Below are 16372 nucleotides of genomic sequence, written 5' to 3'. Positions count from 1 at the left end.
CTGACTGGCGTGTCTGTGGGAAGAGTCCAGGCCCCAGATGAAGGGTTCTGCCACTGGAGAGGGTTTGTGTGTCCTTCAGCCAAAGAGATGGGAAGTTGCCTTGTCTTCTGCCTTCACTTTGGCTTGGTAACACCTCATGTCTTTTTAGTCATTCTGTACCCCTAAAATTTTTTAAAGCATCTATGTAGCCCTTTTAGCTTTATTAACAGGAGGGTTAGTAAGAATAACCATCTGCCCTTACCATAAATAAAAGCTTGTCGTAGTTCCGCTTGGCTCCAATTTAACTCTGGTTCCGTTTTTCCTTTTAGATCCGCTCTGCTTACTTTGAGTTAGTTTCTGCTTTGTGCCAGCGTACTCCCCAGCTGATGAGGGAGCAGGCTTCCCGAGTGAGCGCCACTGTTCTGCTCAGCATTGACGACAGTGACCCCGTGGTGTGCCCCGCGCTCTGGGAGGCCGTGCTGTACACCCTGACCACTGTCGAGGTGGGTGGGGGTGGTGCGCTCCGCCCTGTGGGGTCCTTGTCGTGGGTTGGCGGCTGTCGACCGTTTTCATCTCAGGGCACCGTCAACTGATTATTAAGAGTCTGCCCCACACCAGAAAATGTATTTTTTCCTATCTGACCAAAAAAAAAAAAAAAAAAAAAAGGTTGAATTTGGCTTTATTCACACCAGAGGGCACTGTTGTGTTGGCTCTTGTCATTTGTTAAATTGGCAGCCTGAGGGGACAGAGGTCAGTGCCTCTGACAGAGCCGTCAGGTGCTGTGTGTTTTAAAGTCACTGGTAGAGAGCTTATTAGGTTATAATACCGAAAACTTAATTGGGAAAAAATGCTGTCTTGGAAATAAAATACTTAATCCAAAACTTGGTGTAGATCTGAAAGTGACTAAAACGGCAGAGTGTGTATTTACTGTCTGCGCAGCCGCTGCCATGCATTCCTGCGTGGCCCGTGGAAGCCGGCATCTCTGAGCCTTGTGTGTAGCACTCAGAACTGCCGTCCCTCTTAGAAAGCAGCTTTCATGCAAATGCTCAAAGCTAAATCATTATTTCTGATGAACAGCACCCTGGAAGCATTTGGGATACATGATTACTGTATGTAATACGTTTCTTAGGGTTCAGAGTTTTAGTTTTTAATTGCAGTGAGAGATGTTAGTCTCTTTAGATAGAATACCTGATTTTTTTTTTTTTTTTTTGAGACCTGTGTCTTCTCTCTTTATTGGGAAAAGTATGTTTATGATCTTTAGTCTTATCATCTTTTCTCTGATTAGGACTGTTGGCTTCATGTAAATGCAAAAAAAAGTGTGTTTCCCAAGCTGTTGGCTGTGGTTCGTGAAGGTGGTCGGGGTCTGGCTACTGTCACGTACCCGTACCTTCTGCCGTTCATCAGCCAGCTCCCTGAGCCCGTCACAGAGCCGAAGCTGGACTTCTTCAGAAGCTTCCTCACCGCATTTGTCATAGGGTAAGAGACTGACCGTGTAGACGTCAAAGCAAAAGAGACTTTTCTTGTTTCCACAGATGGGTAGAATAGTGTAGACGTATTGTCTTTCTTCTTTAAATTTCCCCCAAATTGTTTTGCTGTTCATTAAACACTTTCAAGTTTTCAGAGAATTAATTTGGAATTTTTTTCATGGGTATGTGCAAGGTTTCAGTGCTAGTATGACGCAGAGAACGAGGCACGTGTGTTAAAGACCTGTGGGTTGCAGAGGCCATTTTTCAAATGAGCCGTTGTTCTGTACATTGAGAAGTAACAAATGCAGAGATGCAGAAAACAAACCTGTAAGTTTTTAAAAGTCCACGGACACATGGAAGTTTAAAGTCACAATTAAAAATTATTTCAGTGTATTTGTTGAACTTAATAAATAAGAGATACCCAATTTTATTACTGATTTAAATTTTCTTTCACATTTTTCACCTTTTTCAAATTTGTAGCTGGATTTGTTCATGACTAGAAAATAAATGTGTTATCTTCTTTGACAGTTTTTGAAAATAGGCTTTTTTTCACACTTCTTCAATGTCACATTCTAATCAAGCTACATTTTTGTTACTTGTTTTTCGTTTTTTGCTTAAAAATTTTGTTTTAAAAAGTCCTTTTGGTATGATGCCTTTTTTGTGACTATTTTAATGTTTCTGAGTTGCTAATACTCTTTTTTGATGAAAGTAAGCCACAATTATGTATTATTTCTTAGGCTATCAACAGAGAGAATCAAAACCAGCCTCTCCGAAAGCTCAGCAGTGATATCTGCTTTTTTTGATTGCTTACGTTTTATAATGCAGCAAAACTTAGGTGAGGAAGAGATGGAGGAGATGCTCATCAATGACCAGGTATTTATAGTGTAAAACCATCAGTGCTTTTCCACGCCGACTCTGAACGATCGGGTGCATTCTGTCTTGTCGCCACGTTTACTAACTAGCCGTCCTCGTAAAGGTTTCATAGTCGGTACAGTATTGCCTGAGGACTAGTCTCTGGATGAAGAAACCCTGACTGTTTTTAGAGTTGAAATGCAAAACAAAATTTAGAAGATGCTATTTGTGATCTTTTGTATTGTTTAAATAAGGTAACAGTTATCTTATTATCTCTGAAATACTCAAGTACACGTAGCCTTTTGTGAACAACTGTGCTTGGCTTTTAGAATCGGTGATGGGAGCGGAATGCGGCTCCTGTGGTAGGAAGTTAATTAATGAAATAGAAGTCAAATCCTAGTTGCTGTCTCAGATAGTTAACTTCTCTTTGTAACTCAAGGAAAAGGGCTCTGAATTCTGTGAGTCCTCTGCGTCTTTCATATTAGCTTAGGAAAAAAGAAAAAGCTTGAATATTTTCAGAAATGCAAAGAAAAGTATACTATTTGTTAATGACCAGTAATGTTGGTCATTTATAACATAAAAATGAAGTAGTTTGGGGGAAATACAGTGAAATCATTAAGTTCTTTATATGATATGAAAATGGTTTTCAAGTTAACTTTTCAGAGTTCTGGGAGAAAATCCTTGTTTTTCATGTATTAAATATGAAAATCTATAATGTTATACAACTATCTGGTTTAAATTTTATTTCTCCTGAACACTGAACTTTTCTCTTTCACCTTCTCTTTTAGTTGATCCCTGTGATTGATGCAGTTCTCCAAGACCAAAGATTGCAGGATGGGCAACTATTTGACTATTTGGCAGAAACTTTAAGTTCTTGGGAAGCCAAAGCAGATATGGAAAAAGATGATAAAACTGCTCACAACTTGGAGAAAGTGCTACTGAATTTCTGGGAAAGACTATCAGAAATCTGTTTTGAGAAAATCAGTGACCCAGAAGCTGATGTTAAGTCTGTTTTGGGTGTATCTAACCTATTACAGGCCCTTCAAAAGCCAAAGAGCTCATTGAAGTCAAATAAGAAAAAAGTGGGTAAGGTTAGGTTTGCTGATGAGGTGCCTGAGAGTAACGCAGAGAATGAAAAGTGTGTCTCCTCTGAGGGAGAGGGCAGTGAGGGCAGTGAGCGAGCAGCTGGCCCGCCCCTCCCCTGCAGCCGTTCAGACCTCCTGTCTCCGCTGCGGAAGAGACCTCTGGAAGACTTAGTCTGCAGACTCGCAGAGAGGAGTATCCGTTTGGTCAGTGAACAGAAGTCCGAGCAGCACCTAAGGTTCCTTTCCACTCTGCTCAATTTCTTCTCTTCAACCAAAGTATTTAAGATGCTACTAGGTGATGAAAAGCAGGGTATTATCAAATCCAAACCTCTTGAAATAGCCAAACTTGCACAAACAAATCCCGCAGTGCAGTTTTTATACCAGAAACTAAGCGGTTGGCTAAATGAAGACCAGAGGAAGGACGCTGGGTTCCTGGTGGACATTTTGTGCAGTGCCCTCCGTTGCTGTGATAGCGATAAGGAAAGGAAAGATGTCTTGGATGATCTAACCGAGGTATTTCTGTCTCACCTCTTTTCAAACTGGAACGGTTTCCCCTGGCACATGGTCGTAGGTGAGGAGGAGGAGGCCCGCGGGGTGGTGTCTGCATTGTTTCCTGACTGCGAAGGTCACTGTAGAGGCAGCAATAGGTGGCTTGTGACTCGGCAAGTGTGTGAGACGTCGGGTGGGTGTTCAGTAGACATGGGGTCGCGATAAAAGCTTGGTAACAAAAGGGGGAATTGGACCAACTGGAAAGTGTTATTTTTGCAGTGGTCACACGGCCACTTTACTTGTAAATGTTTACTGTTCCTTCCAGTGATTATTTCTGACTCTTGTTTCAGGTGGATCTGAAATGGAATTCAGTTCTTCAGGTCATTGAGAAGGTATCTTAGGGATTGTTTTCTTCTCTTTTTCATTTTGTATTTATGGGTGTAGAGAAACTAAACCCACAGTCATAGTCATACATGGGTATGTGGTCACATGTCTGTTAGAGGGGCTCCTCATTATCTAACTTCCCACTGTTTGGGAAGACATTTGGTGCTTCCCTTGCTAGAGGGTTTTTCAGGTTAGAAATGTCAGGGGAGAATGAACAGACTCTGGGAAATCCAGTGCTTCTTCCCTGGCAGGAACAAAGGGAAAGGTCAACACTTTATTGTTTATTTATTTAAATTCTAAGGGAGAGTTTACTTAGAAAGTCACAAAGTAGAAGGGAGCCAGGGGGCTGCATGGGCTCCGGAAGCAAATTACAGAGCAAAAGAATGGCCTTGGAGCTGAGGGGAGCAGACAGCAAAGGTCACGCCCTTGGCCGGTGCGGGCGGGGTGGTAGGAGCCGGACAGCAAAGACGCCTGTGTGCTCCCCAGAGGGAGAGTGCAAACTGTTTCAGGTTTTTTTTAAAGATTTTTTTTCTTTATTTTTAGAGAGATGGGAAGGGAAGGAGAAGGAGAGGGAGAGAAACATCAATGTGTGGTTGCCTCTTGCACACCCCCAACTGGGGACCTGGCCCACAACCCAGGCCTGTGCCCTGACTGGGAATCGAACCCGCAACCCTTTGGTTTGCAGGCCGGCGCTCATTCCACTGAGCCACACCAGCCAGAGCAAATATTTTTATTTTTTAAATGAAGGCTACAGGTATTATTTACTCTTATCCTAGTCATTTTTCCTTCCATAGAAATGGACTCAGTGGTTCTCGTTCTGGCTAGAATATATCAGGAGATTGTTGGCCCAACTCTGGAATACTATGAAAGCAAATTAAAAATCTTCCAGCCTTTGATGGCAACTTAATAAGAAAATTAATGATGAGAATAATGAAATCAAGGAACATAAAACAATTTAGAAAGTTAAAAATAGCTTAAGTATTATTTCCTAATGAAGATGTAAATAATATAATTAACACATTTCCAACCATAGAAATGTTATGACTACTTAAAATTTTATTTTAGCTTTTTGGATTATTTTTAAGTTTTACACAGATAACATTTTAACTTATGAGTTTTTTTCTATCTTAAAATTATGGCATAAAACACAACGTAAATTTTCCCATTCTGACCATTTCTAAGTGTGTAGTTCAGTACTGTTGGTATATTCCCTTTATTGTGCACCCAGTTTCCAGAGCTTTGTCATCTTGCAAAACTGAAACTATACCAGCAGTTTATTTTTTATAAAAAACATACATTAGTATTTTTCAGTGAGAAATGTAACTTACCAGGCACATCTTTTGCATTAGCTCATCCAGTACCTTTTCTCCCTATAGGCAGGCTCCGTGGAAAGCCAAATTAACAGAAAGCTCTTTGATAAGTCTAAAACCAGAGTAAGGGGAGCTAACAGTGTGGTAAGAGAATGCTCCCCCCTTTTGCAGCTCAGAGGTGGACCTGCCGCATGGTCTGGATACACGTGTTTGGGAGACTGTCTTCTGCCGGGCAGTGTTGTCCTGTAGGTGTCTTAGAGCATGGAGAAGCTGGACTTCGTGTCTTGCTAACATGGGGCACATTTTATTCAGAGGATTATTTTCTGGATTCTGTAGGGTTCTATAAAATGGACTGGTCTTTTTTGATAAACTGTATTAGGAAAGCCAATTTTATAGCCGTGTAAACTCTAGTTTTTCTTGGTTTTTTTGCAACATCATACTTTATGAGTACAGTCCTAAAGCCGCCTTCTTTAAAAACAAACCTGCATGTTGCATGCAGAAAAGAACCTTAGAGGTTTTCTAGGTTGATGTTCATTTTTCATATTAGGAAATAGACCCAGGTTGAATATGAGATGTGTCCAAGGTCATAAAGCCAGAGCAGTGGTAAAGTTTGGGCTAAAATAAAAGCTGTGGTTACCTAGAATTTTTTAAGTAAAAACATAAAGTTTTTCAGGCATTATCCAGTCCACACTTGGTTTTGTTTTTTTCTTTCTTTCTTTCTTTCGAGATGGCTTTGAAATGAACCAAATTGCAGATTCCTTTCTTCTCAACCCTTAAAGCAAAAGACGCTCTGGGAACATGGATGAGCATACTTTTGGGGTGTATTCACAGTGTTTTCCTTGCTTCACCCCGTGAAAATAAACTAGTTGCTGTCACATGTCTGGCCCCAGTGACTATTTCAAAGGATATATTAAAATAATAATAAGTACCGTTATTCATATTAAAGTAACTTACCATTATTATATATTAATTGTGCTTCAATTTTAGCAAAATTAACGAACAAAAATTGAATATAGAGCATGTTTTAAAAATCTGTCTTCAAAGTCCAGCCATACATTTTTGAACACACCTGCAGTGCTGATAGCAGGTGTCAAAGCAGTTTTAGACTGTGTCTGCTCTGAGCTAGAGTCTCATTGAACGCAAGACACACACAGATGAGACAGGTAAATAGTAATACAATCCAGTAAGTGCTTTAGAAATTCAGAGAAGATCAGTGATGAGGATGGGCTGAGGAGGATGGGGGAGACCTCGTAAAGCAGGTGGGATTTGTCCTGAATCTCAAAAAGTCGATGGGACTTGGGGACGTAGCTGGCAAAATGGGTGAGCAGAGCATGGGGTGCAGTGAGGGAGGCTTTGGGGAGACAGGGAGGCTGCCAGGCTCAGCACTGAGGGCACAGGAGGAACTCAGGGAGTCTTGGCACAGGAAGTAAGACTAGGCACATAGGCATCTTGGTGTTGCTTCTAATCGTTGCTTTAATTGTATGGTTTTAGGCATGCTCTAGTCCAGAGAAATGTGCTTTAGTGATTTCCTGGCTGAAAGGAGATGTCCTTGGAGAGAAATTGGTAACCTTGGCGGATCATCTTTGCAATAAGGACTTGGAATCCACAGTAACTTCTGAACCTTACTTCTCAGAAAGATGGACTCTTTTAAGCTTGGTGTTATCCCAACACGTTAAAAATGGTAGGCAAAAATGTGACTTTCGTTTTTCAGTAGGGAATAACCCTGTCACTTTTGGGGGGATTTCATATTACTGGTTGAGAATACGAGACGTAATTCACTAAAATATTTTAATTATTTAAGTGCCCTAAATGTTTATTATCTTTGTAGCATGACTCGGATGACATTCAGTATTTTGTTTTTTATTCCAAGGGGTTTGAATTTAGCAAAGCTCTTCATCCTAATTTTGTATAGCATTGCTTTTTAAATTAAATTTAAAACTGCTTTTTTTACGTGAGGCCTTTAATTTGTGATTTATTTGTTGATATGACTGTCTTGTGTCTGATACACCAGCACCTTTTTAAAAATAAACATACAAAGACTCAAGTTGAAAGGTATTCAGAATTATACTGTTGATATTTTTTAATTTTTGTCTATTTCTGTTTTTTTTTCTCTAGATTACTTGATTGGAGAAGTATATGTTGAAAGAATTATTGTTAAACTTCATGAAACTTTGTCCAAAGCAAAGAAATTGTCAGAGGCTGAAAATAATGACTCTCCAGTGTCTTTTGTCTGTGATGTGGCCTATGCCTATTTCAGCTCAGCGAGAGGATGCTTGCTCATGCCATCATCTGAAGATTTATTATTAACTCTCTTTCAGTTATGTGCTCAGAGCAGAGAAAAAACACCTTTGTCAGGTAATAGCCTACTGCTCAAATGTTTTTATTGGGAATCTCCGGCTCTGACCTTCACAGTGTCAGTGCCAAGGCTTTATTAATTGAATCCTATTATGTGTTTGAAAGTTGAAACCATTTTGAGTAAGGGACTCAGATTGTAAACCCTTTTAGCTTTAAAAACCAAGTTAAAGATGTGTGTAGACATGATGTCTGAAGTTCTTGATATCAAGGAAATAGTTTTGGAAGGTGTTGTATCTTAATTCTCTCCTCTTAAATAGTCAGAAACATTCAATGTTGCTGTGTATCAAAATGAAATTGAGATTGCCTTTTTAAGGACTATATTCTTGTGTGTTAATTTATAATTATTTAAGAAGGAAATATTCTAAAAATACTATTGATAGAGAGCCTTCCTTTCCAACCCTTTCTTTAGTAATAACTTGTCCATTTGGAAAAAGTATACTATTGGGTTGGCCAAAAGGCCAAAATACAATGCACATTTTTCGTTTTCACCAATAACTTCATTGATTTGGATATTGTGAGTATGTCAGCTGTCAGTGTGGTATAATGTTGGTTCTCAATTCATGTCTTAATTTGATTGCTATCAACTTCACCTGGTCTACTCAACTGCACAGCGTCATTCAGCGAGAAAACTCCAGCACAGAACTTTGCGGTCCACTTCTGACACGCTCGGTCAGTCACAGCACCTTCTCCATACACTGCACAGATCATGTTTTGTATTTCAGTTGTGCTTTTACCTTTCTTAACATAATGAAATATAATATGCCAAAAATGTTTATATTCTTCCATGTTAAATATTAAAATGGCTGTACAAAAATTCACCAGTTTTGATGTTTCTTTTAAATGGTATGACAGCTGTCACAATGCAATTTAACGAAATTGTTTGGAATAAAGTTAAGGACAACTAAGTGCTACTAGAGCCATCTTACGGAAAAAACCAAACGAACTTTTTGGCCAGCCCAGTATTTTTCACATCTCCAAAGGACAGCGTTCTTATAAATTGGTTCAGAGCAGAAAGAAAGCTAACTTTAAAAATCTTACCATTTTTACCGTATGTGGCATGAGCTAGTTTGTGTTATTGCATATTTATGAAATAATTATTTTGTGTGACAGTTGAATACTAATAGGAATTTCTGTTCTCTTTTGAATGGAACCTTAATAACCTGAGACCTGCAGTGAGTTCTTTTAGACATTTTGTAATGACTGTGATGACTTCAGTGGGATTACAAGTTACTGTTGACATCTTGGTTTTAGACTTCCTGGTCTGTAAACTGAAGAAGACTTGGCTCTCTGGTCTGGATGCACTGGTGCAGCACACGGGCCGCGCGGGCCCGCAGAGCGCCTTCCTGCGCCTGTCTGCACTGTGGCTGAAGAACCAGGTGCAGGCCTCCTCTCTGGACACCCAGAGGTAACCGTCGGGGGGCTCAGGTGCACAGCACCTCTTAATACTCGGTCATTGTCCTTAAACAAGGTTTCGTAATTACTATGAGGGCCTATGAAAAGTGACTTGTCCTGTAAGAAATCGGTAGAACTCCCAAGAGGATTTTCTAGAAGGATTTGTTTTAAACTCACTGAATTGAAGAATGTCTCCTAGCAGACCTGCTGCCCTCCTGGTCTGTGGTCAGTGAGGGGCTGCTGGGGCTGCTCCGGCTCTGCCTGGTGCGGCGCACAGCCGTCATCTCTCCTGGCCGGCTCACACAGTGGTCGCGTTGTGTTGGTTAGCTTTCGGGGTCTGACAGCCACTGTGTTAAGGTATTTGAATTGCAGACATGGTCCGCGTCTCAGTCCACACGTAACAGTGAAGGCTCAGCAGACGCATCTCGGGGCTTGTGGGCTTGAGTCACATCCGTTTCTGATCACCATGCTCTTCTTGCGGAATCAGGGAGCTGTATTTCGGAAATCCCTGATCTGAACTAGGTCAGGCCTCCTTCATGCTGAGGTGGAAGTAGCACTCTTTCGGGTCATAACCGTGGGACTAAGTCCCCGGTGTGACTGTTGGGAGGGGCGGCGGGGCACAGCCGCGCCGTGATTTGTGCTGGTCTTCGGTTCGGGGGGGCTGGTGCTCCGAGGGGCCAGGGCGTGCACACTGGGCGTGGCGTAGCGGCAGCCGTCACGTTCTGTGTGTTGTTTTCAGTCTTCAAGGCCTGTTGTGTACTGTGGACGATCTGCTCAGCAAGCTTCTGGGGAGTGAAGACCCTGCGCTCCTGGGAGTTTACATCGGAAGCGTCCTGCCAAGCCGCAGCGAGTGGGACGCGATGAGACAGTCTCTTCCGGAGCAGGTAGGGCTGAGGTCAGGGAGCGGGTGTCTCATTCTCAAGGTTGGGTTTCATGGAGGCTTAAAGGTCGTTACTTGTTTCTGGTGAGGGAAGTGAGTGTCTTACGCTGCCTTTGCGCCCTGAATGCTCCCGTGCCGTGTGTCTGCTGTTGGCAAGACCCCAGTTGACACGGGCAGCAGCTGTGGTGTCCACAGGCATCTGCAAGGGCGAGTGCGCGAACTCCTCGCAGCAGAAAACGAGCCTCAGGCTTCCTTGGTTGACTGATAAGTGCGTTCTTCAGGTTATTTTAATAACAATTTGAAGATGTCCTAACACCTGTATTTTTGTTCCGGTCTTGGTTGTGTAACAGGTGGTAAACAGTATCTAATGGTGCTGTATGTGATACGTCTTTCCGCAGTGGTTGCGTAGACCTCTTCTGGAAGGGAGACTGAGTTTGAACCATGAACATTTCAAAACGGATTTCAAAGAGCAAGACACAAAGAGACTTCCTAGCCATTTGTGTACATCAGCGTTACTGAGCAAAATGGTTTTAGTTGCACTGAAAAGGGAAATAGTCCTCGCAAATAATGAGCTGGAGAAAATAAGTAAGTATATGTAATATAAGTAGGACTTTTGAAAGAATTTTGAAATACTTTTGATTATACCGCAATTTAAATCTTGAAAGAATCAAGAATCTTCAGCTCTTTACTGTTTACTGTTTACTGTTTTAGTGATGGGAAACTTGAGGTTACTTAAGTAAAATTACAAATCAGATGGAAACATACTGAACCCTTGCTCTTCTCCTGTTGGGGTCAGAGCAGAATGTGGTGTAAGATCACTCAGACTGGCATGGCCTCCGTGGTACAGGCAGATCCCGTGTCACTGAGCTGTGAGGGCGCTGGAGGGAGCCTGGGGTTCCCGTGGGAACCTCTGCACTCTCTCTTCCTCGGGCTGCGATGTTTTTGTGGCAAGTGGAGGTGGAGATGGTGCAGAACTGCAGGCGGCAGTGAGTGTGCGGAAGTCCAGGGTCTGCGCCGTTCCTGTGTCAGTCCCGTGTGTGAGCCCTCGGCGGTGACAGTTCCTGGTGCAGGAGGCGGTGCCCATAGGCAGGGGGGCCCTGAGGCTGGCCAGCTCCACTTGCTTTCGGGGCGGGGCACCCCCGGGCTACGCTGCTGGTGGGGCATCTGTCCAAACGCCAGGCTGGAAAGGAGAGTGACTTGTTGTTAATTGTATTGCTGGTTCCAAACTGCAGCCTCATGTGTTTAATCTTCCCATCGACGCTGTCAGTCAGGTACTGTTTTCCTTACCCTGACTTGCTCAGAGTTCCTCAGCTTGTGAAGGGGCGGCCCCAGTATTGAACCAGGTCTCGGTCTTGTGACTTCTACATCCAGACCACACATGGACTTACGAGGGAGCTGTGACTAAATGCATATCGAAAGCCTCTGACAGGCCAGGTTTCGTGAAAGATTCTTGGTCACATAATTCTCAGTGGCCTGTGGGGCCGACGGTCATTTCCTCCTAAGGACTGGTCACGGGTCATTGGGAGCCACTGTCTGACCCGAGCCGTGCCCTCTGCACCGGAGGCCGCCGTCCTCCATCGCTGACGTGGGGGCTGGAACCGCTCGCCGCAGGGCTCGTCCCCTAGTTGTTTATCCTGTGAGCGCCTTCCTGTCACTGTGGCAAAACAGTAGGAAGGTTCTTCCCGTATCTCTGGTCGTTGAGGCCCCTGTCACATCTGAACTAATCAGAAAAGGAGGCAAGTGAGACTCGGTGAAGGAGTGTTTTCCATCAGACAGGTGCTCTCAGGCTTCAGTATTTGAGAACCTCAGAGCGGATTTGCAAGCCATTCACAGGCGCTGAGACAAGGGGCACCGCGGTGAGACGGGCGGCGGGGGCCTGACACACCGCCCCGCTCACCCCCCACCTCCCACCGCGCAGCCGCGGAGCTGCTCTATTCCCTGCAGTGGTGTCAGGAGCTGGACGACCCGCCGGCCTGCCTGACTGGATTCCGTGACATGCTCGAAAACATGAATATCACATATGATAACTTACATGGGCTTGGGAATACGTCCGACCTTTTGCACCTGCTCTTTAACAGGTAAGGACCCTGCTCCACGCCTACTCCTAAGCGACGTTTTGCTACTTTATGGCTTTGTTTCTATAGGTATAAGCCCTCTTCGTGCTAATTTTTCAGTCAGAGGGTTGATTGAAATTAATTCAAATTCTTAATCATAAATACTTAGTTGATACTAAGTACTTGATTTTATTTTCCTGGGGAGGTATCTGGACTTTGTGTCATTAAATTGATAAACGCATTCAAGGGGCAGATGACAAAAGGGACGGAGCCCGTGGATGCGGTTTCGCCCTGTCACCTGTTCCCGCTGTGCCGCTGCTGTGAGCGTCAGTCTGCCCGACATGCTGTCACAGACCCACAAGCCTCTGCCCTGGGGGAGGGAGCAGAGGTGATGCTGCTCGAGCGCCCCTGGTGGACATTCTCGGAGGGGGGGTGCTGCTTGCTCTCAGGAGGCCCCAGGGGCCCAGCCTGGCCAGCTGAGTCTCCCTCCGCAGTCCCACTGCGCGCAGCAGCCACCCAGCTGCAACCACAGCCCCTCAGCCTCCGCCAGCCAGGCTGCCCCGCTCCCCCCCCCCCACAGGTCCTCCTCCCAGCCACGGCCTCTCGTGACCTCAGGTCTGGTCTTCAAGGTCATCTCCCCTCCTGGACCCGAGGGGCTGTGGGATTTGCCTCGGATGAGAGCTCGGGGGTGCTGTGCGCCCTTCAGTCCTGGGTGCAGAGTCCTGTGAGGTGACACCCTCACGGGGTGACTTACCCAACTCTATAGCGGGAATCCAGGGAAACGGTGTTTAAAAATGGATTTTTCTTCCTTTTTTAGATCCATGGAACATGGCTCTCTGTGGTCTCTTATTATTGCTAAATTGATCCTTTCCCGAAACATTTCACCTGATGAAGTAAAACGGTATTACAAGAGAAAAGAAAGGTATGCTTACTTAAATTTTTCACTTTGTAATTTATTGCAATTGGTCACCTTGGCAACCTCTAACTAACCAACTGTCTCTAATGAATCGAGAAAACAAGGTCTAGGAGAAGAAATTTAGATGAAGGAAATGAGGGTTAAGGACTGAAAATAATTTCAGTTGTGATGGCATTTTTATCTTCATAACATTTGTTGTGGAGTTCCGTATTGGTTTTAAACAAGTAGCATTTCATAAACTGGTTCTCTTTTTCCCAGAAGCTCTCTGGTGGGCATCCTTCTGTCATTTCCTACCTCTGACGTCCTTCTTCCTCCACAGTACTTGCTTGATGGAAGGTTCCTTACTCTTCCATTCACAGGGTCACCCTTTCAAAGCGTTTTCTAGAAGCACAGTAAATGCATTCTTAAGACAGAGAAGCGAGCTCTGGTGAGCGTGCCGAGACCACCTAGGGCCGATAACACTGCGAAGCTGAGTATTCGAAGCGGACGCGTCTGCAGATCGCCCAGAGGCGTTCTGAATGTACTGATTTACCAGGAAGTATTCAGGAACGATACGTGTCTGTTCTGGCATAGTAGAATTGTAAACCAAATTTTGATTTTTAAAAATCTTACTTAAAACTTTTTAAGAAGTATTATGAGGTAATTAAAGATTCACATGCAAATGTAAGGAATATGACAAAAAGATTCCTTATGCTCTACATGTGGCTTCCCCCACTGGCCCCATTTTGCATAACTTCAGCACAATTTCACATCCAAAAAAATGGCATTGATACAGTCTGCTGGCCAGGTTCACATGCATTCATTTGTGTGTGTGTGTGTGTGTGTGTGTGTGTGCACGTGTGTGTGTGTGTGTGTAGATTACACATGACCACCAACCACCAAAGTCTGCAGGCGGAGAAGAGCTTTGATCATAAGGATCCCTCGTGTTGGGTTTCACACCCACAGACACCTCCTGTTTGATCTCTGGCAGCCAGTAACGTGATGCTGAGTGAAATAAACCAGACACAGAGACAAATGCTACATGATCCCACTCATTCGAGGGACCTAACTTAATGCTATTCAGAGACAGAAAGTAGAAGGGGGCTGGGGGGGGGGGCAGTTCTTGTTTATTGGGTCGAGTTTCGGTTTTGTGAAACGAAGAGCACTGGAGTGTGTTTGCACAACAATGTGAATGATAAGTAACACTACCGAACTGTACACTTAAAAATCGTTAATATGATAAAATCTGTCATTATATTTTACCACAATGAAATATTTTTTTGGAAATTAAACTGTAGTCCTGGGTGGTGTGTGGCTCAGTGGATTGAATACCAGCCTGCAAACCCAAAGGTCACTGGTTCGATTCCCAACCTGTGCACACGCCTGTGTTGTGGGCCAGATCCCCATTTGGGGCCATGCAAGAGGCATCTGATTTCTGTTTCTCTCGCTCTCTTCCTCCTTTCTCCCCTCTAAAAATAAATAAATAAAATCTTTAAAAAGGAAAAGAAAGGATACCATATGACAAAAATACTGTAAAGAAAGGTTACAGGCCAAGTGACAAAATGGGAGAACATATTTGCAAATTAGCAAAGAATTAATGTTCATAATATATAAGTAGCTTCCATTAATCAGTAAAACAATCCCAATGGAAAAATGTGTCAAGGACTTGAATAGGTAATTCACAGATGAAATAGTCAAAGATAAGTCACTTATGAAATGTAAAATATGAAAGGAATTGCCTTATTAACGACAGAAGTCCAAATAAAGTGTATCTGATATATTGCCAGGAATTCAAAAGATGCATTAAGTGTACAGCAAAATAGTCATGTGTACCTTTCGTGAGAGTGTAAATGGATTATGGTTTTATTGGGAAGCAATTTGAAATGCAAAATGCAGTAAAGTCCCTTTGATGTTGTGATGGCACTTCCGGGATCTAGCCTAAGAGAAGTATTTGCACGTGTGCTCAAGGACATTCACTGCAGCATTATTTTTATGTTTAGAGAGGGGAAGGGAGAGAGAGGAACATCACTGTGTTGCCTCTCGCGCTCCCCCGAGTGGGGACCTGCCCATCAACCCAGGCCTGTGCCCCGACTGGAAGTGAACCGGCGACCCCTTGGTTTGCAGGCCAGCGCTCAATCCACGGAACCGCACCAGCCAGGGCACAGCATTTAAAAGAGCAAAAATTTGGGGAACAAAACCTAAATGCCCACTAACAGAAATAGTTAAATTACGATACATCCATTGTCTGGAATATTTTTGTTTGTAATTTAATTATGTAGCTTTAAAGTATCAAGACAAAGAATAATTTATACTTATATGTTCTGACACAGAAAAATCTACAAAGTATTTAAACGATAGGAAACAACTTATATACTTTGTATTTGTGTATAAAGTGGCAGATAAAGCAACACGTTTAGTGTGATGTGATCATGTAAATGAACCCATCTATGTGTATGTGCACACACACACACGTGAATGTCAGTGCATAGAAAGGCCATACGAATGGCACTGTGTAAAATGACTCGATGGACTCTCGTCAGGAAGCTTAACTGTGTGTTGTGCGTATGAGACAAAGTAATCCGAGCTGGGGAAGGTTAAATGTGCTAATTTAAAAAGTTAGAAATGTGTGAGGAGGAGAAAGAAGCAGCAAAAAGCATTATTTATAGTTTCATCATCCAAAATCAGCACTTACCAACTTCTTTACAAAGTTACTTTTATTTTTTTTCTATAGTTTTTATATAGTGGAATTACTAGTCCTGCTGAAATAATCTGAGTAAGGTATTTTCTGAAATAACTGCATATTTAGGATAAACATAACTCATATTTTTCTTTTCTTTAAACAGCTTTTTCCCACTAACGGAGGGTAATATGCACACCATTCAGAGTCTCTGTCCGTTTCTGTCAGAAGAAGACAGGAAAGAATTCATTGCTCAGTGCGTACCTGCCCTTCTGGCTTGGACCGAGGAAGACCTTTTCAGTACGAACGGTTCGTTTCTTGATAATAAATATTCTTTGAATTTAATTATTGCTTGAGATGAAAGCAGTGTCTTAATATCTGAACCCAAATGTAGCCGAGAAGAGTCACAGCTGATTTATTCATTCCTGGTTTGTACTCGTGCTCCATGACCAGCGGACGAGGAGAGGGGAGTCTTTGGAGCGTCCGTTCCCGTTTCGTAGGACAGAAACTACAGCCCCAAGCCCCTCGTACGCATCCCAGACAGGGACTGAGCC

At 43.2% G+C, this 16372-nt stretch overlaps 1 protein-coding gene across 1 annotated transcript in view; it reads left to right on the top strand.

Moving 5' to 3' along the window:
• The window catches only part of LTN1 (listerin E3 ubiquitin protein ligase 1), a 46527-nt gene that overhangs the window by 12833 nt on the left and 17322 nt on the right, over window positions 1-16372 (top strand). Inside the window, exons 7-19 of the mRNA XM_090270923.1 lie at window positions 309-482; window positions 1265-1455; window positions 2183-2318; window positions 3086-3895; window positions 4222-4263; window positions 7057-7246; window positions 7681-7920; window positions 9172-9325; window positions 10052-10196; window positions 10591-10777; window positions 12111-12270; window positions 13064-13168; window positions 15985-16127. Coding sequence (XP_090127049.1) covers window positions 309-482; window positions 1265-1455; window positions 2183-2318; window positions 3086-3895; window positions 4222-4263; window positions 7057-7246; window positions 7681-7920; window positions 9172-9325; window positions 10052-10196; window positions 10591-10777; window positions 12111-12270; window positions 13064-13168; window positions 15985-16127 — 2677 coding nt within the window. The remainder of the gene's footprint in view (window positions 1-308; window positions 483-1264; window positions 1456-2182; window positions 2319-3085; window positions 3896-4221; window positions 4264-7056; window positions 7247-7680; window positions 7921-9171; window positions 9326-10051; window positions 10197-10590; window positions 10778-12110; window positions 12271-13063; window positions 13169-15984; window positions 16128-16372) is intronic.

The sequence above is a fragment of the Furipterus horrens genome, unplaced genomic scaffold (assembly GCF_987537825.1).
Source record: "Furipterus horrens unplaced genomic scaffold, mFurHor1.1.pri manual_scaffold_1, whole genome shotgun sequence".
Lineage (NCBI taxonomy): Eukaryota > Metazoa > Chordata > Mammalia > Chiroptera > Furipteridae > Furipterus > Furipterus horrens.
This window is presented reverse-complemented; position numbering and strand designations above follow the sequence as displayed.